The 24079-nt window shown below is 39.7% G+C and overlaps 3 protein-coding genes and 1 long non-coding RNA gene across 11 annotated transcripts in view; 2 read left to right on the top strand and 2 right to left on the bottom strand.

Moving 5' to 3' along the window:
* The window catches only part of LOC140936543 (uncharacterized), a 4042-nt gene extending 3957 nt beyond the window's left edge, over nt 1-85 (bottom strand). Inside the window, exon 1 of one of the 2 annotated variants that reach the window (XM_073386035.1) lies at nt 1-85. This exon is cut by the window's left edge and continues 437 nt beyond it. The gene's annotated coding sequence lies outside the window, so the exon portion shown is untranslated. The other variant, XM_073386034.1, reaches the window with a different exon arrangement.
* LOC140939230 (uncharacterized) overlaps nt 1-5239 on the top strand; it is a 13639-nt gene extending 8400 nt beyond the window's left edge. The window contains exons 2-3 of the long non-coding RNA XR_012165617.1: nt 4452-4536; nt 5026-5239. This is a non-coding gene — a long non-coding RNA (uncharacterized lncRNA). The remainder of the gene's footprint in view (nt 1-4451; nt 4537-5025) is intronic.
* Nucleotides 5240-5979: 740 nt separating this feature from the next.
* LOC140939177 (adenosine 5'-monophosphoramidase HINT1-like) lies at nt 5980-12473 on the bottom strand. Its single transcript, XM_073388743.1, has 4 exons — nt 12363-12473; nt 11768-11872; nt 8742-8906; nt 5980-6068 (listed from the first exon to the last, which is right to left on the bottom strand). The coding sequence occupies exons 1-3, from the start codon at nt 12438-12440 to the stop codon at nt 8742-8744; spliced, it is 348 nt and encodes a 115-aa protein (XP_073244844.1). The 5' UTR covers nt 12441-12473; the 3' UTR covers nt 5980-6068.
* A 268-nt stretch (nt 12474-12741) lies between these two features.
* Nucleotides 12742-24079, top strand: part of LOC140939175 (poly [ADP-ribose] polymerase tankyrase-like) — a 40306-nt gene continuing 28968 nt past the window's right edge. For 4 of the 7 annotated variants that reach the window (XM_073388737.1, XM_073388739.1, XM_073388738.1 and 1 more), the window contains exons 1-15: nt 12744-13632; nt 14460-14634; nt 15197-15515; nt 15670-15775; nt 16335-16507; nt 16924-17008; nt 17343-17492; nt 17830-17946; nt 18156-18233; nt 18616-18779; nt 19698-19920; nt 20080-20236; nt 20815-21023; nt 21993-22220; nt 23025-23069. In XM_073388737.1, the coding sequence (XP_073244838.1) occupies nt 13036-13632; nt 14460-14634; nt 15197-15515; nt 15670-15775; nt 16335-16507; nt 16924-17008; nt 17343-17492; nt 17830-17946; nt 18156-18233; nt 18616-18779; nt 19698-19920; nt 20080-20236; nt 20815-21023; nt 21993-22220; nt 23025-23069 (2826 nt within the window). In that variant the 5' untranslated portion in view covers nt 12744-13035. Of the gene's footprint in view, nt 13633-14459; nt 14635-15196; nt 15516-15669; nt 15776-16334; nt 16508-16923; nt 17009-17342; nt 17493-17829; nt 17947-18155; nt 18234-18615; nt 18780-19697; nt 19921-20079; nt 20237-20814; nt 21024-21992; nt 22221-23024; nt 23070-24079 lie in introns of those variants that run through there. The other 3 variants (XM_073388742.1, XM_073388740.1, XM_073388741.1) reach the window with 3 other exon arrangements.

The following is a 24079-nucleotide window of genomic DNA, read 5'->3' as shown; positions in this document are numbered from 1 at the left end:
TTTTTACAGAACGACACTACATTTTCAAGTAGAAGCGTTGTCCCTTGTGGGCCACCGTACAAAATTACACGAAAAAAACCAGCCATAAGTATAAAAGTGTCCTGACATCTCATTTCCGCGTCTCACAGAGGTTACTATCGTCACACCCAGTCATGCCAGGTTTTTATCTGTTTTTATCGTGCCTGTCACGCCTCGCTTTAGACAGAAAACAGTAACGAACATCTGGAAGACTCGCGACCAACAAAAATATGATACAGAAATCCCACAAAACCGGCTGGTTTGATCAGGATCACGGCATGTTATAGTTTAGATTAGCTGGAATGTTTTGATTTTGTGAAATTTACTGAGAATATAGGACTGCCGGCCATTTAGTGTTTTGAAAACCTTGACCGGCAGTCGAGCTGAAAAGTGTCACAAAACATAGCGTAAACCAAACACTAGACTTGAGATCTTTAAAGCATTTCAGGATCGCTTGACTTTTCTAAATCGACATATGATAGTTTAGATTAGCTGGAATCTTTCGATTTTGGGAAATTTACTAAGTATATATAACTACTGCCGGCCATTTAGTGTTTTGAAAACCTTGACCGGCAGTCGAGCTGAAAAATTTTTTAAGTGTCACAAAACATGATTTCCTCCTCTGAGCCCAGCGGAAACCAAACACTAGACTTGAGATCTGTAAGGCATTTCAGGATCACTTGACTTTTCTAAATCGACATATGATAGTTTAGATTAGCTGGAATCTTTCGATTTTGTGAAATTTACTGAGAATATAGAACTGCCGGCCATTTAGTATTTTGAAGACCTTGGCCGGTTACCGGCCATATAGCCGCAGCGTTAGCTAAAGGCGTGGATTGTTCTTTGTTTAGAGAGACGCTTATGGACATAAGGACATTAAGAGATCTTGACTGGACGTTATCCATGAAAATTTATTTTGCCAACTTTCTCCATTAATTTAGAATAACGTTACAAATCGTAAAAGCAGTTATATGGTATCAGACGTCTGATAACAGTTATATGACAGCAGACGTCTGATGTCAGATGTCTGCTCTCATATAACCGTTATCAGACGTCTGATGTCTACTATCAGACGTCTGATAACAGTTATATGATGTCAGACATATGACAGCAGATGTCTGCTGTCATGTAACTGTTATCACATGTCTGATGTCTGATTTTATCTGTTATGATATATGTAATGTCCGGTGTCAGACATCTACTGTCATAATATGTCTGCTGTTATATAAACTGTTATTAGATGTCTGATCTTATGTTATGTTATATAACTGTTATCAGACGTCTGATATGACATCAGACGTCTGATAACAGTTAGATGATTTCAGACCTCTCATAACAGCTATATGACAGGAGACGTCAGATGTCAGATGTCTGCTGTCATATAACTGTTATCAGACGTCTGATGAAATATAAATGTTATCCGACGTCTGATAACAGTTATATGATGTCAGATCTCTGATAACAATTATATGACAGCAGACGTCTGATTTCAGGTTTCTGCTGTCATATAACTGTTATCAAACGTCTGATGTTATATGTTATGTTATACAACTGTTATTAGACGCCTGATGTCAGACGTCTGATGACAGAGGTATAAAGTCAGACATCTGATGACAGAGGTATAATGTCAGACGTCTGATGTCAAATGTCTGATGTGTTATGTGTGATGACAGATGTTTGATGTCAGACACCTGATGACAGATGTCTCATACCAGCCATCTGATGTCAGAAGTCTGATGACAGATGTCTGACAACAGACATCTGATGACAGAGGTATGATGTCTGATGTCTGATAACAGACGTCTTATGTCATACGTCTGATGACAGATGTCTGACAGCCGACGTCTGATGTCTGATGACTGTTATCAGACGTCTGATGTCATGTTACGTTATATAACTGTTATCAGACGTCTGATATGACATCAGACGTCTGATAACAGTTATATGATGTCAGACCCTTGATAAAAGCTATATGACAGCAGACGTCTGATAACAGTTATATCAGTTATATGACAGAGGACGTCGGCTATAAGGGAACTGTTATCACACGTCATGCCTGATTTTATCTGTTATGTTATATAACTGTCATCAGATGTCTGATGTCTAATATCAGATGTCTGATAACAGTTATATGATATCAGACGTCTGATAACAGTTATATGACAGCAGACGTTTGATGTCAGACATCTGCTGTCATATGACTGTTATCAGAGGTCTGATGTTATGTTATGTTATATAACTGTTATCAGACATCTGATAGCAGTTATATGATGTCAGACCTCTGATAACAGCTATATGACAGCAGATGTCTGATGTCAGATGTCTGCTGTCATGTAACTGTTATCAGATGTCTAATGTTATATAACTGTTATCAGATGTCTGATAACAGTTATATGATTTCAGATCTCTGTAAACAGTTATATGTTGGCAGATGTCTGATGTCAGGTGTCTGCTGTCATATGACTGTTATCAGACGTCTGATGTTATATGTTATGTTATACAGACGTCTGATGACAGAGGTATAATGTCAGACGTCTGATGTTATGTTATGTTATATAACTGTTATCAGACGTCTGATAGCAGTTATATGATGTCAGACCTCTGATAACAACTATATGACAGCAGATGTCTGATGTCAGATGTCTGCTGTCATATAACTGTTATCAGATGTCTGATATGACATCAGATGTCTGATAACAGTTATATGATTTCTGATCTCTGATAACAGATATATGACAGCAGACATCTGATGTCAGTTGTCTGCTGTCATAACTGTTATCAGACGTCTGATGTTACATGTTATGTTATATAACTGTTATCAGACGTCTGATGTCTAATGTCAGTTGTCTAAAGTCAGACGTCTGATGTCAGACGTCTGATGACAGAGGTATAATGTCAGACGTCTGATGTCAAATATCTGATGTGTTATGTGTGATGACAGATGTTTGATGTCAGACGTCTGATGACTGATGTCTGATACCAGACGTCTGATGTCTAATGTCTGATGTCAGATGTCTGACAACAGACGTCTTATGTCAGATGTCTGATGACATGTCTGACAACAAACGTGTGATGTCGGACATCTGATGTCAGATGTCTGATGTCAGACTTCTGATTTCTTATGTGTGATGACACATGTCTGATGTCAGACATGTCTTATACCAGACGTCTGATGTCAGAAGTCTGATGACAGATGTCTGACAACAGATGTCTGATGACAGAGGTATGATGTCAGATGTTTGAAGGCAAATGTGTGATGACAGATGTTTGATGTCAGACATCTGATGTCTTATGTGTGATGACAGACGTCTGACATCAGACGTCTGATGACATATCTGATATCAGACATCTGATGACAGGTTTGATGTCAGACGTGTGATGACAGATGTTTGCTGTCAGACGTCTGATGACTTATGTGTGATCACAGATCTCTGATGTCAGACGACAGATGTCTAATGTCTAAAGACAGAAGTCAGACGTCTGATGACAGATGTCTGATATCAGATGTCTGATGACAGATGTCTGATAACAGACGTCTCATGTCAGACGTCTGCTGACAGATGTCTGATAACAAACCTCTAATATAAGACGTCTGATGACAGAGATATGATGACAGATGTCTGACAACAGACGTCTGATGTTAGATGTCTGATGACACAGGTATGATGTCAGACGTCTGAAGTCAGATGTGTGATGACAGATGTTTGATGTCAGACTTCTGATGTCTTATGTGTGATGACAGATCTCTGATTTCAGACGACTGATGTCTAATGTCTAAAGACAGACGTCAGATGTTAGACGTCTAATGACAGATGTCTGATAACAGATGTGTGATGTCAGAAGTCTGATGACGGATGTCTGATAACAGACATCTGATGTAAGATGTCGCATGACAAAGGTATGATGTCTGATGACAGGTGTCTGAGAACCGTGGTTTGATGTGAGATGTCTGATAAAAGATGTCTGATAACAGACATTTGATGACAGAGGTATGACGTCAGACGTCTGATGTCAGATGTCTGAAGACAGATGTCTGATAACAGATGTCTGATGTCAGATGACAGAGGTATAATGTCAGACGTGTGATGCCTGTGGTGCTGGGTAGCTTATTAACAGGAATAATGGAATAAGACTTTGGTGATGTGATATCCTTTTTATTTTTTGACTGCAATATTGGGAGTGATTTTGAATTTTATTGAATGAGTGAGAAATTAACAAATGTACACCAGCCTGAAATGAAACTGTTCAACCGACTTTGGTTTTTTTTTCTTCTTAACCTCCTGGGATTAGCATAATGCATGCAAAAGCATGATGAGCTAAGAACTGCATGTTAGCGGTAAAATAAACTGTTTTTTTGGTAGTTTAATACAGCACTTTTAGCTGTCATTCCTTTTATCACTCACTGTTTTCGGTATTTTCCTTTTTTTGAACAGATTATTTCTGTGAAGGAGATACAGACATGCCATTATGAGGAAGAAGTATTTACTCCTCTGCTGTGTGGAAACCCAGTGACTACATGTAAGAGTTGTATACAGTTGTGCTATAAAAATACAGTGAACAACCTCCTTCTTGATCTTCTATTTAGATGGGATGAGGAAAACTGACCAAGAGATGTTGAATACAAGCTTAACCCTTTAAGCCGCAAGACTGATCAGCATCAAATTTCTCCTTGTAATATCAATGCTCTGTAAAGCAGATTAGCGATAAGATTATTATGCACATGATCACACAAGATAGTTCACAATTTAACAACTTCTTCCCACAACTTTAATGGAAATTGTATGGGGCACCAAATGAGAATTTAAACTCTGATATTAGGTGTTAAAAGGTTTTAACACACAGAATATATAACCCTGGATATCAGGATCTTATTTCAAATAAAGAATTCCTTCAGAGATTGAGACTTAAGACTTGCTCATTCAGCTGATACAACAACAAAAGCTATGCTACCAGTTTTAGTCAACTTAATCACGTGGAATAATAATTATTATTTTCTTTGAATTTCAGGTTTTGAGAGAAACCCGTCCATCGTATCAGCTGCCATCCTTTAAGTTTTAAGTTTTGACAGAAAATGACTGACCTCGCATAAACAAAGCGTGCTGCCAAAAAGCATTGTACATTTTATCTTTGGTCTAAATATATCTGTTATTAAGATCAGCTGGGTTATCTGATTATCGAGTGATGGAGCAATAAACTGATGGTTAACACACAGCTTTAAATTTTTCCTCCCTCACCTCTCGCGTGTCTCCCTCGCGAGCGCCTGTTCTCTCTTTCACCCTCTACTTCCAAGCACCTGCTACGCAGGCTACCCCTATCCTAGAGTGTCTTTTAGGCCGGGATGTATAAATTTAAACTTGACGATTTGATTTTTACATCTTTTGGAGTGGAAATTCCCAGTTTCCCTAGTCTAGACTAAAATCTCCAACCAATTGATCAGTTTCCTGGAAAATGATAACCTAATCTAGACCCCAACTACTACTCTCTGATTTTAAATACCCTATCCAACAGAAAACTACTCGAAAACTAACGCTTCACAGCGGTATAGCCCTATAGAGTGTTTTCACTCACGTGGCCAGCATCTATGCAAATTTATAGGAACAAAAGAAAGCGTTTGCATAAGAAAAGAGTACAACTCCCAGAGAATTGGTTTGGGACACCAACATGGCCGCCGTTTCATTGTTTTGGGACACCAATATGGCCGCCGTGACGTCATGTGAAAACACTCTATATACCCCATATATAAGGCGCATTTGAAAACTATATAGTTGAATTTGCGCAGTATAAATAAATGTTATTGTTATACACAGGTACCTCAGGAAACCAGTTACTTTTGTTTTCCCTTCAATGACTTGAGTTCCAATGTTTCCCTTGACCTTGTCTTGGGATCTTACAATAAGTGTCAGTACATACTTTTTTGAGAAAAGAGTTTCAGTTGGTGAAGTATAAAAGAAAGAGAACAACTTTTACCAATTTGGAAGCTTTATTTACTTTCTTTTCATTTTCAAACAATAACATTCCATGCAGCTACAATGAAGATGTGTTTCTTGCACCTGCAAAATTGAGAAGTAGCGATAAGTGTCCCAGTTGTTTTAAAGGGGGGATGTTTGCCTCCATACACAAAATAATCCTCTGTAGAGTTATGAAGATGATATCAACAAATTCATTGTAGAGAACTAGCCATTATACTTTCTTTGGTAGTTTTTGCAGCGGTCAGTATAAAACATGGACTGCGGACTGCGGATTGCGGACTACGGACTGTGGACTGGGTATAAAACGCGGACTGGAAAACACGGACTAGGTATAAAACACGGACAAAGTATAAAACGCAGACTGCGGACTGAGGACTGGGTATAAAATACGGGCTACGGACTTCTTTGGTAAAAACGGTGCTAATTGGTTCTAGGTAAGGAAAAATAAGATCAAAAGATCGCTAAATAGCAAGACACGTGAGTTAAAGTTGTAAATACTCCTATAAATCAGTCTTGGTGGAGGTGTGTCGCTCGGTTCTCTGAATCATGAGCCGGGTCAAAATGCTATTTTCTTCACCCATTTTTAGACCTTGTCTTGGTCTCTAACAATCATGAAAGGGGTCAGGATCGGGGGTGGTACTTCCTTATATAATGGAAGGGTAGGAGTTTTGGGCCTTTTTGGTCTGAAAACACTTTGCCCGTTTTGGTGTGGAATCGGGTATGGTTTTGGAGGGAACTACGGGAGCGTGCATGAATGGACGGATTTATCGTTTCAATTCCAAATGAATAAGAACGAAATAGAAATGTGCGAATTCGAAATGCATTTGGAGAATTTTTTTTGTTTCCGCTCTAACTTGGTAATGATGACATAATTTCTGCCTAATTAGACCTAAACTGTTCCAGGCTCTGAGATAGTTGGGTCCGCTGAATTGAGAAAGCAAAAACACGAAACGAAAACGGGAGAAAGCTGGGGAGTCTCCCCAACTATCTGAGAGCCTGGGACAGGCTAAATTAGGCCAGGTCCGAAAATGGGTATGGATTTTAGAGATCTGGTCTGAAAACGGATGTGGAAAATGGCATTTTTTTGGTCTGCAAAAACGTCAGGATTCGGAGAACCGTGCACCACACCCCCACCAAGAATTCCCGGTGGTACCACCCTCCGGGGATCAGGAGCAGGGTGTAAATCATGTCATCATAATCATCGCTTAGAACATAACGTTGGATGACTCATTTCGGAAATCATTCACGTATGTGAGTAATCCTTCCCCCCTGATACTGCTTTTGTGCATCGCGGAATGCCCTACAATGACCTTCTCGTCTGAGTTCTTCATTCAGTCCTCATATTCCCAAGGCTTCATTTGAAACGGAATTGTGGCATCCGATAAGAAATTTACTGATCTGACTTACATCAATACTATTTTTTTTAAATTCGCTGCTTCTTATTGGTTTAAAACTGCAAATTGAAATCTCTTCTAACTCCCTCCTTTTATAAAATTCAGAGTTTAATTTCAGTTGCCTTGAGTTCCCGCATGACCTTCCTTCTCCGTGGGAAGAATAAACTACGTGAGGAATGTTAAAGCAGGGACTACTGTTTTGCTAGACCGCTTTCCATTTCTCTCAGTTTTACCTTTCTCAAGTCGTTTTTACATACATAGTCTGTAGTCCGCGTTTTATACCTAGTCCCTGTTTTATACTCAGTCCGGAGTCCGCATTTTATACCTAGTCCGTATTTTATACCCAGTCCGCAGTCCGTGGTCCGCAGTCCGCAGTCCGTGTTTTATACTGACCGGTTTTTGCAGGCATAACATTAGAAACTGTTCATATAAAATTGTTCATAAATAACAGCAAATAGCACGACATAGGCCCTTTAAGCCATCAGGAAATTAGATGATCAAGATGGTCTGCACTTAACAGGGACAATAAGCCAGATCACAAATATAAATTCAACATCTGGCGATAACAGTTTAACATTTGAAGCATCTTGATCACTATTGGTCAAGGTATCTTAGATACCCTAGCCTCCAGCATAACTTCAGTTAATTTCACATTAGACATAAAAAATCTCACTTATAGAGGTCAAGCTACTAAGCAAATAGGGCTTGCAGTGCTTTACAGTTCAGGGTTCACACGATTTTTGGATCCAAAATTCAAGACTTTTTCCAGACCTTTTTCCTTCACCTGTTTTATCAAACAGGTGAAGGAACACAGCTTTTTTCATGCTGCCCTGCAAACATACAGGCGAGGTTGAATAAAATTACTTATAAAGCAATTGTTGTAGCTTAGAAAAGACTTTTTTTCATTTTTTCCAAACTTCATCTATTTTCCTGGTCTGGAAAATAGCTGGATAAATTTTAAGACTTTTGTAAGAATCCAAGACTCTGTACGAACCCTGTGTACTTTAATAATCTCTGAAGAAGAACTTTTGTCACGATTAGATGAATTTTGAAGGCTAAAAGAATGGCCACTCGGTAACCATAAAGAGAGTCCTCTTTTTATTCAATATGCAGCAAAAATGTCCTTAGCAGAGAGGTCTTCATTTGTCCTTTAAATCCACTCAAACCTCCATGAGTAACCTACCCAGAAACGGGAAAATTTAAACAACTGCCGCCTGTAAGAAACAAGGCCAACCCACAACACTCTAAACTTTGAATGCTTGGAGGCAAACATGTAGTGTTTACACCCAATTCGAACATACATTTTTTCATCATGTGTACATGCTTAGAACCAACTGGGGGTAATTTGCAAGTTACTCACCTAACCTGGGGGCCAGGTCAATTGTCGTCCACCCAAAACATGAACATGGATATGGTACACCTCCTGTCCTCCCTCAGGGCCATCATTAATCACTATGCGAAACCCTTTGGTCAGGTTCTGTTCAGCTGCAACTTTTTTGGCAACTAACAGTAGATGGCCTAGTAACTGAGACAAAATATTGAAAATGAAAAATGATCTTACAAAATCTCTTGTTTTCTTGCTTCCAGACAGTTATAAATGCCAGTAGCAGTAGAGAGCTGGGTCAATATTAGATATATTCCTATCTTTTCATAAGATTTTCAGGATCAAGCACTTGGGGTAGCCATCTTGGTTTCATATGTATCAAGCAATGAGACACTCCTCAACAGGCTATGTAGCCAAGAGAGCTGATGGTGGCCACCACTAATGCAAAGTGCTCAATCTTGATGATCTTATGGAAAAAAAGGGGACTGAACAAGCTAGGTTGGTATGTGAAGTATCACAACAGTCATTTAACCATGTAACTTGCAAAGATTTACCCCTTTCACCCTCTAGAATAATAATAATAATAATAACAACAACAACAATAATAATAATAATAGTAATAATAAGTAATGGTAACAGGACTGAGTGGATTCCAATTTGGTCTGTAATCATATGAGTGATTAACAAAATCGGACGACCGCATAGCGGGAGTCCGATTTGTTTAATCACGAGTATGATCAGAGACCGAATTGGACAACACAAAGTTCTGTTACCAATTAATCATAACTTTAACAAAATTTGTGACATAATAGGCTATCTTTTAAATCAAAACACGAAATTTGAAATTTTGTTTTGCTAGCAGTAACGAAAAAGAAAGCCATTTAAGCGCGCACGTGATGGCGCGTACTGTCCAATTTCTTAGGTATGGCGTGTACTGTCCTATTAAACTGTCCAATTAAGGCTGAAATCACAGGAAAAAATAACCGATTCCCATTTTTGGATATTTTTGGGTGTTTAAAGAATACCCATAAAAATCCCAAATTTGGCAAAGTGAGACAAGTCCCAACCAGGGAATTCCCAACCAAGTTCCCAGATTGGGACTTGTCTCACTCTTCCAAATTTGGGATTTTTGTGGGTATTCTTTAAATACCCAAAAATATCCAAAAATGGGAATCGGTTATTTTTCCCTGTGAATCAGGGCAGTTGATAGCCAATCAGATTTGACAAATTTATTATAGTTATGATTATAATAATAATAAAAACAGTATTAATAAATTAATAATGATAATGTCTTAGGAAAAAAAGACTCACTTAATCCTGTCACAGTGATAAATGACGATTCAATATAAAGGATAGGAAAAAACTTTTTTAAACACAAGCTTTTGATTCCATCAGAGAATCTTTATCAAGTGATGGATTTAGGCATTTTGTCTTGCGATTTACAATGCCATTTAACTAATCACGAAACAAACGTTTCAATGAATCACAAGGACCTCGTAACCAGCGTCTCTGTTTAATGTTGTAGCCTGACAAAATAATACTTTGATTGTCTTCCTAACTCCTCCATTATGAGACTCGAAGAGGAGGACCCATCAAAGGTGTAGCCTGACAACTTTAGATGATCCCCCACCACCATTGTTGACGCACTTAATTGCTATAATAGTCATCCCAGTTATCCCAAATGTCCCAGTTGTGGGTGTCCTGGTTGTCTCGGTTGTCGCAGTTGTCTTAGCTGTCCACCACCATTGTTGACGCACTTGCTATAAAAGTCATCCTAGTTATCCCAAATGTCCCAGTTGTGGGTGTCCTGGTTGTCTCGGTTGTCCCAGTTGTCTTAGCTGTCCACCACCATTGTTGACGCACTTGCTATAATAGTCATCCCAGTTATCCCAAATGTCCCAGTTGTGGGTGTCCTGGTTGTCTCGGTTGTCCCAGTTGTCTTAGCTGTCCTAGTTATCCCATTTGTCTCAGTTGTTCCAGTGGTCTCAATCATCCCAGTCTTTCCAGTTGTTCCAGTAATCCCGGTCGTCCTGGTTTACCTCGGTTGTCCTGGTTATCCGAATTGTCTCAGTTGTTCTGGTGGTCCTAGTCATCCCAGTCATCATGGCCTCCTGGTTTTCCCAGTTGTCCTGGTTTTCCCGGTTTTCCCGATTATCCTGGTCGTTCACATAGTTCCAGTGGAATCAAAAGCTCGTGTTTTAAAGAACGTTTATCATAATACAGTAATGATAATGATAAATCAATAATAAGAATACTCTGAGATGCTTGTCAAGCTGTTTTCTGGTCACAAAATATCCAGAATTTTCTGGAAGTGCATGATGCTGGTTATCATTCTTTTCTCGTTTCTTCACATATGAAGGAGGCAAAATTTTCAGTTCTATTTACCCTATAATAGTTACTGGCTATCTTTTCCTTGAGTGGCACAAGGGATGTGGTTTCACACAGAGGGTTGTGGGTGACTGTAAGGCAATGAGGTCGTAACAGGTGGGTTATTAGTTCATCTTGGGTGCAAATCATGTGACCCAAGAACCTGTTAGTTGTAAGGAGATTACCACGTGGCACAAAATTTTTGTAGGAGTATATTTTTGCAGATTGGCAATTTTTTATGTCTTGCAAGAAGGCTTTTGGCAATAAAGACAGATTGTTTTTTTCTTGCTATGGATTAATTTTTGCGATTTTTAGAAAGTACCGGTACCCAGTGCTCAGCATTGATAATATTTCTGTTTTTGTTAAGTAGGTGCAATGGAAATAAAATACTACAACATGCCCACCCTATGTAAAAGAACATTGTATACTGTTTTGTTTCTGAATGAATGGAAGAGGAAAGTTGTAATTGATCAGACACAATTTCTTAGTAGTGTATTTTTGTTAGAGAATATTTACTCAGGAGTAAATTTTTTCAGGAAAAATGTTCGGTAATTTTTATTTGTGGGAACTTGTTTTTGCGGATCACTGTAATAATTGCAAATATCACAAAAAAATAAGAACCCGCAAAAATTCTGTGCCACACAGTATCACCCTTTTAAATTTCAGTCCATTTAACCTTTCCTTACTATCCTCACCTGCTCATCGGCATCTTCTGCTTTTGACAGCTGGGGAATTGGCTTCTTTGGAATGACAAGGAAGTGTACAGGTGCCTGAGGATTAATGTCCTTTATGGCAACACACTGAAATCATAACCATTTCAAGCTGTTATCCATCAGTCAGTTGCTGCACCCATCCCCCACAGGCAAATGTGGGGGATTTACATGCCTTATCAGTCCTGGGGGTGGGGCATTAGCACCTTTTTGCGACCTGGGGGACGGGTATTTTTGCCAATCCCGGATTCACCCTTGGGTTTTCACTTGCACATGGTTTCTGACTCAAAACTCCAACATAGCAGTTAACAGTTAAATATGGAGGAGTTTACAGGAAAAGAAGAGTGGATTGGCTTGCTTGTAACGGATGGAGATGCAGATGCACCAAATGAAAAATCATACATTAAAAATGCAGAAAATGAAACTGAAACTACTCTAAGCTTATTTCAAATGTGAAATTCACAACCTACGGACCTTTCTTGAGTTTTTTCACCTCATTAAAGAGCAAAATTGTTGATAATATTGTTAAGTCGCAAATCTTAAATGATTTAAGTTAACGAGCTAAATGAGAATAACATACTTGTTCATCCTCGTGAAGGAATTCAGAAGGAATCTCTCTACGAATGATTTTGGAGAAAATGCTGTCTCCTTCCGCCATTTCAGAGGTTTACTCCACCACACCCATGATGCATTGTGAGTTTCAAGGGGGAAGCCGAGGCGGGGTCGGGGGTGGGGTGTTTCGGCATAGCTTGTGGAGGCGAGGTTTTCGGAAAAGTTAGTTTTAGCTTTAATAAAATTTCTGCGGGAAAAAAAAGAAGGGCCTTCGTAAGCTAAGACAGAATGTATGAAAGATTTCAAAAAGTGGGTTTCGCGCAAGTTCTTTTTAGACGCCAGTTGTGTTACATCTATCATCAATGGTTACGTGTCACGCGAGAAATGCCAGAACTGGAAACCAGTCTCTGCCTCTTCCCTTTTTGAAAAGGAACGAAGCGTGAACGAAAGCGGACATTACAGAAAAGCGTGCCTTGCAATTCTTTAATTTGTAATTTCGGGCTTGCCCAGACCATCTGCCCACGCACTTATGTGGCTTTAAATTCACCCACTTATCAGTTCACTCAGTATCATTGCGGAGTTCCAAGAGAATCAACAGTCACATCTCAGTCGACGCCTGAGGGACAAACAGCTTGTGGGGCATTGTTTTTTTTAGCTTAATTTTTGGCTTAAACGTGAATCAAAAGAATCGACTGTTTAAAATGGCAAGTAGACCTCGTCTTCTCAAGAAACAGTCTTCTTTAGCAATCTTAGTTGAGTTGGAAAGGGAAACTTGTGAATCGGCAAGCCGACCGCCATCCGAGGCTGATCCCGACCAAGTCCGAGAAGAAGATCTTGAGGTACATGTGGACGAAGAAGTTGAAGACCTCGAAGGTGGAGAATTACCACCAGGTGAAGATGATTTGCTTGATGAAAAAGGCGATGGTGATTCTGAGGGTGGAGATACAGATGCGGCGGTTTCTAGCGAAGATGAAAATGACATTTCTGTTTCCCTCGCTTCAAGCAAGAAATCACTTTCCGCGTCGGCCAGAGGCGGACAAACGCGTGCGAGCGTCGAGGAGGAAGAAATTGCACCTCCGCTGCGTATGTCACGCCGATTAATGTCCATGAAAAGAAGAGGAAAAGTTGTTCCTTTGGCAGATTTAACTGAAGAGTTTGAGTTCTACGCAGGCGATGTTTTGACTGTGCGCGGAGAGGAAGGTGATTTCTACGTCTGTCGCGTGCTCGAAGACGTACCCGAAAGCGCTACTAGCTTTGGAGTGGCATGGTTTAATAGAGTTGATGATAACTTGTACGAGGTGAGCTACGTTTCTCGTATTAATTTTACAAATGTTTCCCATTATTGTTATAAGTCCTTTTCGGCGTTTATCACGACAGTCACGAGAAAGGCCTTTTTTAGCCATGGTCTTTTATAATTTGTCCCTTGTGGTTTGCTCACAGCTTCGAATGGAAAATTTTGCTTTTTGCCTTTCTGGTTGCTAGCAGACCTCTCGAATGTTATAGTGAATAAACGTAGTCATATCTTTATCGTCTGGGAAAGAGGTAACTCGTGTTGTCTTAGAAAGGGCACCAAACGTGGTGGAAATAAACAAGTGGTGTTGGATTGCGTTACTGTTTGTTTTTCTCGTGATGCGGCCACTCCCACAGTCACTCCGTTTTGTTTTGTTTCTTTTAGACACCGGAATTTACAGCGTTATATTGTGGCTCCGAATTAATTAGCCGCAATAGCCTCATTTAAGGCAATGTGAGGGATTCTTCAAAAATTACAGTTGAACCTTGAAATAATTAAACGAAGGGCCAAGGGACTGGCAAGACTTTTTCACTAAAAGTGGTTCTGATCTGTTACATCAAGGTTTTTTTTCATGTGTCTTGCTATTACTGTTGTAAAGAAAATTGTTCGTTATACCAAGGACTTCATATATGGAGTTTATTTTTAGTGATGTTCAACTGTATTTCCATTCAGAATTAAATTATTTTTGCTACATGCATAAACCAAACTTGTCCATATTCAATAGTATTAGTTGTTCCTCGGTAGTAAGTAATTCAATTTTCTTGCGGTTGCACAGTCTGTCTTTGTTATTTAACCTAATTATGGCTTTCTAGATACTAGAATTTCTTCTTCCAGGTTTCATTTGATGATGTTTGTTACATGGATTCCGTTATCACTCGTGTAGCTTTGTCAGAGGTGCAGCCTGAGAAATATTCGATTTCCAAGCCACACATAAAACAAACCAAGAAACTGTTAAAAGAAGCTCTTGCTGCTGAACGAGGGGAGGAAGAAGTTTCACAGGATGAAGGAGGTTTGTTTCTGAAGGGCTAAAAGCCTGCTGTGGGGGTGGGGGGGGGGGTTGGGCTAGGGCACTCCCAATAATAGCTGACATGTATACAGGGAAGCTCTGGCAGTTCTAAAGGGGTGCCTTTTTCAGATTTCAGGGCTAACAGAAGCATTTATGCCTGTGAGAAAGTCAAGAAGACGTTCTGATATTGTGATTTATTCATTATAGAAATTTTTTGAAAAGGTACATTTACAGCAGTTTAAAGGGATGCAAAACTCTAAACTACACTGTAGACTAGACATGTGAAACAGCTACTGTTTCCTCCAAAAAGGTAAACAAAAAGGGTACCTTTTCTCTCAAAACTGAAGTAAGGGGTCCCCCCGCCCCCCATGGGTGGAACCTTTCTGCATAACACTTTGTTTATAAGTACCTCTAAGGTGGTACTTTCTAATAGCAACCTTATCTATTGTTGATGACCTATTTTAACCATAAGTTAGTATGCCACTGTATGATTAACATGGAGTTAAAATTGTGCCAAAATAATTAATAATATCTTGTTTTCATTTGAATAAATTAATTTTTAAAGATGATGATGATGATGATGAGCTTGGTGATGAAGATGCAGAAGAGGCAGAAGATGAACCTCCTGCAAAACGAACACGAAGTGGCTCCAGGTCTTCTTCAACCTCTTCTCCAGCCAAGAGGGGGAAACGAGGTCAGAAAAAGGGTGCAGCCACGCCCGTCAACGGTCCAGGTAGGAAGCGGAAAGCTGCTGAACCTAAAGAAAAGAAAGAACGGAAGAAAAAGGCATTGGTTGCGAAGAAGGATAAACCAAGAAGAGCTGGAGTGCTTATTCCAAATGAAAATATTAAACTGCTTGAAAAAGATCCAACATTTGAAACCAGGTCTGTTTTAATTCCTAGATATACATGTAGTTAGTGTCAGGCTTAGGGAGGTAATGTCTCTCTCATAAACCTTATGGACAGTTACTTTAATTGAAGGTTAATTACATAAGACCTCTATAAATGTTCCATTATAAATGTATGTATACCTTTTTAGCGAGGACATTCCATTGATGCCTGTAAAATGGGCAATCAAAGCAGTCTTAGTGAATGACATGGAGATGCTTAAAAGTGCAATTGAAAATAGACAAGAGGTGTTTACGGTAAGTGTGCAAACTTGTACGTTGAATTATTGCTGTAACATAAATTATAATAATTAATTAAAGTTTTTACGTAACTGGAAATGGGTTATTTGTCATAATTGTTTACCTGGGATCAGCGAATTCGAAGGTTGATATCATGTATTCATCAGGTCATTAAATGTTAATGCACGTTTAGGGTTGTTCAGCTCTGCAAATATTCTCCAAATAGCAGATGTCACCCTTTGAGTTGTCTTCTTGCTGTTCTTGCCATGTTTTTAGCTATTGTTTCACCTAGTTCTCACTCCTGAAACAAGTGAAATGTCCGCCATTTTTGTTTTCACAACCAAAACAACTCAGCCTCATCCCCAGGTCTTCTCGGTTAACAGTGCATTAACCTGCATGAAGGTTGCACTTTTGACGTCATCAGTTCATTAAACGCAAAATTCTTCCAAATTTGGTCATCAGTAGCTGGTTATGGTGAATTATGCGTGTGCTTTTAGCCAATCAGAATTGGGGAAATATTTTGAATGAATAATAATAACATTTATTGAACTTCATTTAATGAATGTTTTTGTAACAGGTTCATTGGCCTAGGAGCCCCGAAATCCAGCTTGCAGCAGTGCATTATGCCCTTCTAAATCAAAACCATGAAGCTCTGAAACTGCTACTTAAAGAACTTCACGAAGAAAAACCACCCGAGCTTAAACGCCATAACCAGCCAACAGTTTCCTTAAATCACATGGATACTGGAACGTAAATAAACAGTTTTTTGTCAACTCCCCATGCCCTATATATCTTTAATTCAGCCACTACCAATAAAGGCCACCACAGGAAACTACATGTAGTACAGGCGCAGTGAGTCAGTTCTTTTACATGTAGTGCAGGAACCTGTATTGTCAAGACAGGAAACATCAAATTCAGTGGTTGACTGTTTTTTGTAAACATTATAGGTCAACTTTCTGAGGTGGAGTGTTCACAAATGACTAGGGTTCACCTCTTGCCCTTGCATGCATGTACAGTACTTATTTATCGGCTTGTGACAGCTCTTTTCTTTTTACTTTCTTCAATGAACAGTGCATACTGTGATTTAAATTCCTGTTTTACATTATTTTTATTATTGACATGATTATAGATTTATTTACATGACAATTTTTTTTTCTGTTTTGCAGGTATAACTTTTACACCTTTGGTCATGCTGTACGAGAATTGTATTCAAGCAGAGGGTCCAGAGAGGGAAACAATGCTTTTCTTGAGGTAAGGATTATAGACCACTGCAATATTAATATTAACAAAATGTTTTGTGCCATAATATTATACAAATCAAGGAGCAAGCAATATTGATCAAGTGATTTATAGTTTGAAGGACAAAGATGTGCCCGTTGACATTGTCAATCACAAACAGACCATCACTCAACCTCGTTCCCAGGGTTCTCTCCTACCCATCTCTCGATGGTGGGAAATGAGGTTGACCATCACTAACTGTACTCATATTATCTCTGCATCCCAAAATGCTATCTAGTTACAGCTATGTTTGGACAAGGCTTTGAAATAAAGTGCATCTTTTTTTATTTTGCTTCCATGTTTACAGGATGACAAAAGGTTTCACCGGACTAAAGGCTATGGCACATCAGACCTTCTGCCATTCTGTTTTAAGAAGGGAGTCCCTCTTGAGACTGTTAAAGTTCTGTTGAATGAGATGACCATTCTGGAAAAATCAACCCTTCATGAAGTGGAACAGGTGAAACAAATACAATATTTAGGGGCTGATCAGTACTGTGATAGCTTGTTTTGAAGCGCTGTTTCTATTCCAGTGAGAATAAGCCCCTTGGATATAAGCTCCTTCGTTTATAAACCCTCCTTATACCTCTTGAGCCCAGGGATAATAAACAGCAGTTTGTGGTATCTGTCTAGCAATTAATGAACCTTTCCACTAACCTGCACACTACTTAACTACATGCCATTTACCAACCAATCCATTGATCTTATCTGAAAAACACAAACGACTTGTGAAAAATATTAGCTCCCACTGAATATTGCACTTACAGATAATGTTATGATGTGCTTATTTACCTTAGGGCGGTATTGATGAGGTGTGGCATGCCATCAGGAGTGGAAACAGAAAATTGGCTGGCTATTTTGTCAGTAAAGGAGTGGACAAGTTTGGATTTGGCTTCAACTTCTTGCACAAAGAGGTATAATTGACGATAAATTATGCTCTGTGAAAGGTTTGAACCCAGGAGTCATTTCAAAAGTAGGTTGAGTTTGATCCTACTTTTGAAATTATTCTCTGTTGTCTAAATGGTATTGGTTGTTGCAATGTACATGTACAGTAATAATTTATGTTTCTAAGATTTTTATAGTGTTTTCTGTTAGTGTAGTCATTATTTTATTTGATTCTTAGGTTTTATTGAATGACAGTGAAGAGCTAACGAGTTTTAGAAGTCAGTCAGTCAAAAAAAAGCCAGTGGAAAACAAAACGGCAAGTACTATGATCTAAAATTTTTCACAGACACTCTAACTTAAACAGTGTTATACATGCAGCGTATGAAGAAACTGGAAAAAAAGACAGGAGAAGTTGTTAAGCGGCTTACGCCGATTTGATGGACTTATCGTTTGGTTCATTAACGCTTTTTTTGACTTTAAATTTTGCAGCCATTTTCCCAAGCAAATACACGTCAATACCAGCGACCACGGTGATCTATGACTTCTACCCAGATCTCTTGTTTGCCCTTTTCAACAAGAAATCTGGGTACAAGATTAGGGACTACTGTTCTTATAAAAGTAGATCCAAGGTGTAGCACTGCGTCTCTTTGGCATTTGTCTTCTTGTTTCTTAGGGTAATTTTTTTTCTGTGTTTATAGATCCTGCCTATTCATGCTGCCTGTATCAATCCTAATGGCGATTACCTGAAAGCGTTGTTAAATTCTGTACCAGAGCACAGCATTCCAGACAGAGATGGCTTTAAACCAATCCATTACGCAGCTGCCTGTGAGGGACCAGGGCCCCTAAAGGTTTTATTGGCAAGGTAATGGATCGACTGGTCTTGAGATTGCGTGAGGGACTGGGTTGGTGGTGCGTCGAATTGCACTATAAGACTGTCTTTTGATCGCTCTTAATTCATTCCTCTCCCCCAGAGCTGGGATAGTTTTGGCCAGCACCACGAGTCAAGATCTTTGGCTGGGGTCGAAGCAGAACTTCTGCAAAACACGGACTTCCGGCTTTCCGAGCACCCTCAGCAATTTTAAGGAATAACGTTACCATTAGTTAAAAAATGGAATGACTACTGCGCTTGCGCGTTATCTTAGCTCCTGCGAGCGCTTTCGATCCAAGGATCGCAGCCATCACTTTTTCTATTTGTCATTTTGAAGCTCCCCACAAATGTGACCTTACACCACCCCCGTCCGGCCACCAAAGAATAGAAGAATATATGACGCGCGAGATAAGTGAAGCGCGCGAGGGGAGGACACGCGCGTCCTCCTGCTCGGGTACCGCCTTCATTCTTATTTGTGCCCTTTGTTTCTTGTGCACCTGCTAAATAGGCAAGCTATTCTGTTTCGTCTTGAAAGTTTTTGAAAACTTCAAGTTTTAAAAGCCAAAGAAAGTTTGGTTACTTCATTTGCTACTTGGCTGAACTCACGAGAAACGTTGGGAATATGGTGATATTAACGGGGCTCCACCGTACACCTTGTTATATAAAACTGAATCCAAGAGCTGGTATTGGCTTAAGGAACATGAAATATATAGTGGCACCGCTGGGCCATGAAATCCCGGTCGTAGCTGACATGAGTCCCCAGTGCATGCTCTCGGCTAAAATTGCTAAATGTAAAAACTCCGAAGGCACTGTAAACGCATACATGGGCAGGCTTACGGTTTTCGTACTCGGAAGAAAATGATCTCCAAAAAGCAATTTTCAGCGCGCGGTTGACTAACACTTTCTTTGCAGAGGGGCTGATCCAAACGACCCTGGCCCGAAAGGAGTGACACCTTTGATGATTGCTTGCAAATATGGCCGTGATGAGAACGTCAAAGAACTTGTGGCTGCTGAGGATGAAGACGTTGATGACGCATTGGAAGACGGAGAACAGACAAAATCACGTGTTACAATTGATGTGAAGAATAAACACACAAAGGCTGCTATTCACTATGCCGCTAGAAACGGACACCTTGTAAGCAAAATATACTTTTTCGAATGCTATAATTTAGTTAACCATTGTGTCTGTCGCTGATTTGACTAGAATCGTCTTCTCCGGGAATTACAAACTGTTATTGAATTGAGGAGAACGGGAGGACTAACAATTCATGTTGTTTTTTTCTGTCTTAAACAGAGCATCATTAGACTGCTTGTCGCAGCTGGTGGCAATGTTGACCTTCAAACAGGCTCTTACCGGGGAAATGTTACCGCTTTGATGCTTGCGGCTACTCAAGGCCACCTAGAACTCGTCAAAGCGCTGGTTGAACTTAAAGCTTCACCTGACAAGAAAGGTTGGTTCGTTGGGTTGCTTAAATTCTCATTTTTTTTGACTTCTTACTCTTGCTGTGTCGTAATTCCGTTATAACATTACGTCGGCAAACGTTCTGCGGCAAGTAAGTAAAAATCTGTGGTCGTACACGTTCAGCTGGAATTAACTGTTTCAACAGAATTTGACTTGGCGAATTTGGTTGAGGTTCCCAACAGAACACTTTTTCAGCAGAGTTAAATTGTTGAATGAAACGTTAATGGGACTCAGATCAGATCGCAAACGGTTGTAGCGCGTTAAAAAAAAAGCAATAGGAGACGTCACCGTATTTTTTCGAGCTAGCCCTTCTGATTCCGCGCTTGTAAGCGCTATTCTCTCTGTGTCGGTCTTGCGCAGAAGAGTTCTGGTTCGAGACTGAAAACGGTGATCAAAGTTAATAAGATATTCGCAATTGTGCAAATTCAGTTGTTATTTTAGGTGTCGTGGTGATGTTTGCCATTTAACGTGGGAACTGTAAGGTGTGAAATGGTCCCTCAAAGGTTTATTGTTTTTGCCCTAAAAAATTTACTAAATTATTCTTTCATAATTATTGGTTTCTTTAAGGCAAGTGGAACAAGACAGCCCTGATGTATGCAGTAAAGAATGGCCAGTCGCCAGTTGCGGCGTATCTGCTAAGGATTGGTGTGAATCCATGTGCAGCAGACACCTCTGGGAATACTCCAGTACACTATGCTGCCGCCTATGGCTGGCTTCACTGCTTGAAGATGCTCATAGAAGCTGGCGCAGATCCAAATGCTGCTAACCAATGGAAGGTAATTTAGAAATGTTGAAGCTTATTTTTCTGGTTATGATTTCTCAACAAAAAAAAATTTTTACGACCAGATTGCTGTCCACGTTTAGTTAGTAACAGGAACAACACAGTTTTCGGATAAAGGGCTTTTGAAGTAGATTTGCCAAATTTAATACCGTTTTTTTAAAGTAAACCTCTTGACCATCCCAATTTCTAAAATTAGCAGCAGCTACAGGCACTTTATGTGTGCCAACTTTCCTTGCGTAAGGGTAGATATAAGGGCGTTGGTCTTGAAATCTGGAGCCAGGTTTGTGGTGGAGGGCCCTGCTTGTGTCTTTTCCGAAAGTCCTAGAATATTTTTTTGCCTCAAATTCTACATGTTGTTAATTCGCAACAGTACAGAAACGCAATTTCATTGAAACTGAGAGTGCAATCAAAGAATCCTAGCTGACAAGTCTAGGATTAGCTGAGTTTGAAATTTAAGTGAAAGCTGTGAGAATTGCACAACCGGTCGCTGCCATCTGTCATCACCTCGTGCGTTTGTTCGTGCTGATGAGAAAACGAGTTGGATCTTGACTTTGGGGTTTCAAGTTGCGACTGCGCCCTCTTTTTATAGAGGACATCCTTTACGCCCCCATCGAACCTCGGCAGATGTCAGCTGGGGTCTAAAACAATGGCTCATTCGCTCTCATGGTCAATCTGATGAGAAAAATGAGTGCAGGCGGATCGTTCCAGTTCTTAAGTCGCGCTTGAAACTCACTTCGCATCGAGGACATCCATGCATTACGCCCCCTTCGAACCTCCGTTCTCCGCAGATGTCAGCTGGGGTCTAAAACACTGGCTACACATGTAAATTAAACATTTAAAATGAATTTGGATGGTTGTTGGAAGGAAGGCTGAGTCATTAACTGCATATATATCTAGTTGTTATTCGTATCACAACTAACTTTCTTTAGTTCTAACGGTATCATTCCAATTGTTATTTCTTCAGGTTACTCCACTAGCAATAGCCCTAATGAAAGACCAAATGCCCTGTGCGGACTATCTGTTAAGTTTGGATAACGTTGATGTCAACTTTCCTGACGACTGCGGACGCACTCTGCTTTGTCAAAAGCTTCGCTGTTCGGCTCTTAACAAGGCACTCGTGGAGAAGATTACATATCTAGTAGAAAAGAAAGGTGCTGATGTCAACAAGGCTGATGTCGAGCAGTGGACTCCCGTAAGCAGTTTTTATTGCCTCTAAGTCGACTTTTTACCGTTGTAATCCAAGCATCATGTATGCAGGATAAGTTATACTTGTCTCACTTATGTTGGCCAATGTTGGCCCATCCTCTTTCCCCGGGCTCAGGCAAGAGAGGACCACAAAGACACAAAACTAAATCAAACCCAAATCACTCAAACACTGACATTGAGCTACCAACGGGAAACAGAAACAAATGAAAAAGTACATGTGAACTCAAATGCTTAATGTATGACCTTTTTGTTTGTTTTGGTGCTGAGGCAGCGTTTTGAATGATCAAGGGCTGTGTAGTCGATTGTAGTCGATAGCTGCTTCATAGTCAAAAAGTTCCCTTAAACAACTTTTATGAACGTTTTTCTGATATATAACTTAGTCTCTCTCTCTCTCTCTCGATACGCTTGCTTTGATTTTTGTATTTTTACATTTGCGGTATATAAATGGAGGATATTACACGGTGACGCGAAGATATGAATTTTATTTTCGAGTGGCAAAACAATATTTTACGAACGAGCGCAGCGAGTGAGTAATATATTGTTTTTGCCACGAGAAAGTAAAATTCATATCTTCAAGCCGCCGTGTAATGTTCTTTTTATTATATAGACAAAGAGACATCGATAAAATAATAGAAATGACCCAAATTACGTCATCGATAAACTCACGTGTGAGATTATGGAAAATAAACCACTCGGGTCCCAAATGTAGTTTTTATGAATTTTACGAGTAGTGTATTTTCCAGTAAAACACTCGTGTCTATATAATAATAGGTTTTATTTTTCTTTGCAGCTTCATTATCTGGCAGCAAACTCTGTTTATGAAGGACAGCGTTATGTAAGTATCAGATTATTTCATGATTCGTTTTCAGGTAGAACAGTTGCCTGCTGATCAGTGCCAAAAATTATTTCGAGGAATCGGTAAGCGATTTAGAATTTGTATTAATATGGTATTTTCTTGTTGGTGTTACATCAAATAACGTCAAACAAAAAAAAAGGAACTAGACAAAACCTACACCACATGAAAAAAACGAAAAACGAGTGAAAAGCTGAGCGCGATATGCGACGACAATGCTTCTTGAGATTGTCTGGAGGGACAGCGTGAAAGAAAATCATTAAAGAGCTCTGAGTCAATAGCCCATGAGGCCGAAGGCCGAATGGGCTATTGACTCAGAGGCCATGAGGGCGAGAGGAATAATTGTTTTAGTAAAATCCAACTAGTTGGTCAAAAATATCGAGAGTAAAAGAATTTTAACTAGTTAAAGCTAGACTTTAATCCTTTTTGCCGCCAAAAAGCTCGCGCTTTTCGCTACTAAAGGGGTATAACACATACCCTAGTAGTAGCTCAACCAATCAGAACGCAGTATTGATAAAGGACCACTAGTTGGATTTTACTAATAAGAAATATACGAACTTTATTTGAGAATCAATGTATAAAAAACTTAAGTATTCATTTGGGACACTTTTTTTACGTCTCCTACTTGAGATGCAAGGGACCGCCATTTTTAGTGGTCAACCAAGCCACCCCCACCCGAAGGCCTGTCCGTTTACGGGGCAAAGGCAGCTTCATATCTCTATTGTTTTAAGACCTGAGTATTAGCCGGGTCCAGGGAATCGAACCCGCGACCTATCCGCTCGACTGTCAATCGCTCTGCTGACTGAGCTAATCCACGGTCGGATCAGAAAACTAAAAACCTAAACGTTAAGTAAATTCTGGCTAGATTATTTCCCTGTGGGGAGGGGGCGGGGGCATTCGCCTAACCCCTTACCCTTTAATATACCTGCGGGGCAGGAAAAGAAAGGATAGCTTGCAACCACGTCTCTGGAATTTGAATATCTCTGCATCGA

The sequence above is a fragment of the Porites lutea genome, chromosome 5 (assembly GCF_958299795.1).
Source record: "Porites lutea chromosome 5, jaPorLute2.1, whole genome shotgun sequence".
NCBI lineage: Eukaryota > Metazoa > Cnidaria > Anthozoa > Scleractinia > Poritidae > Porites > Porites lutea.
The sequence above is the reverse complement of the archived record's forward strand: the minus strand, read 5'-3'. Positions and strand labels throughout refer to the sequence as shown.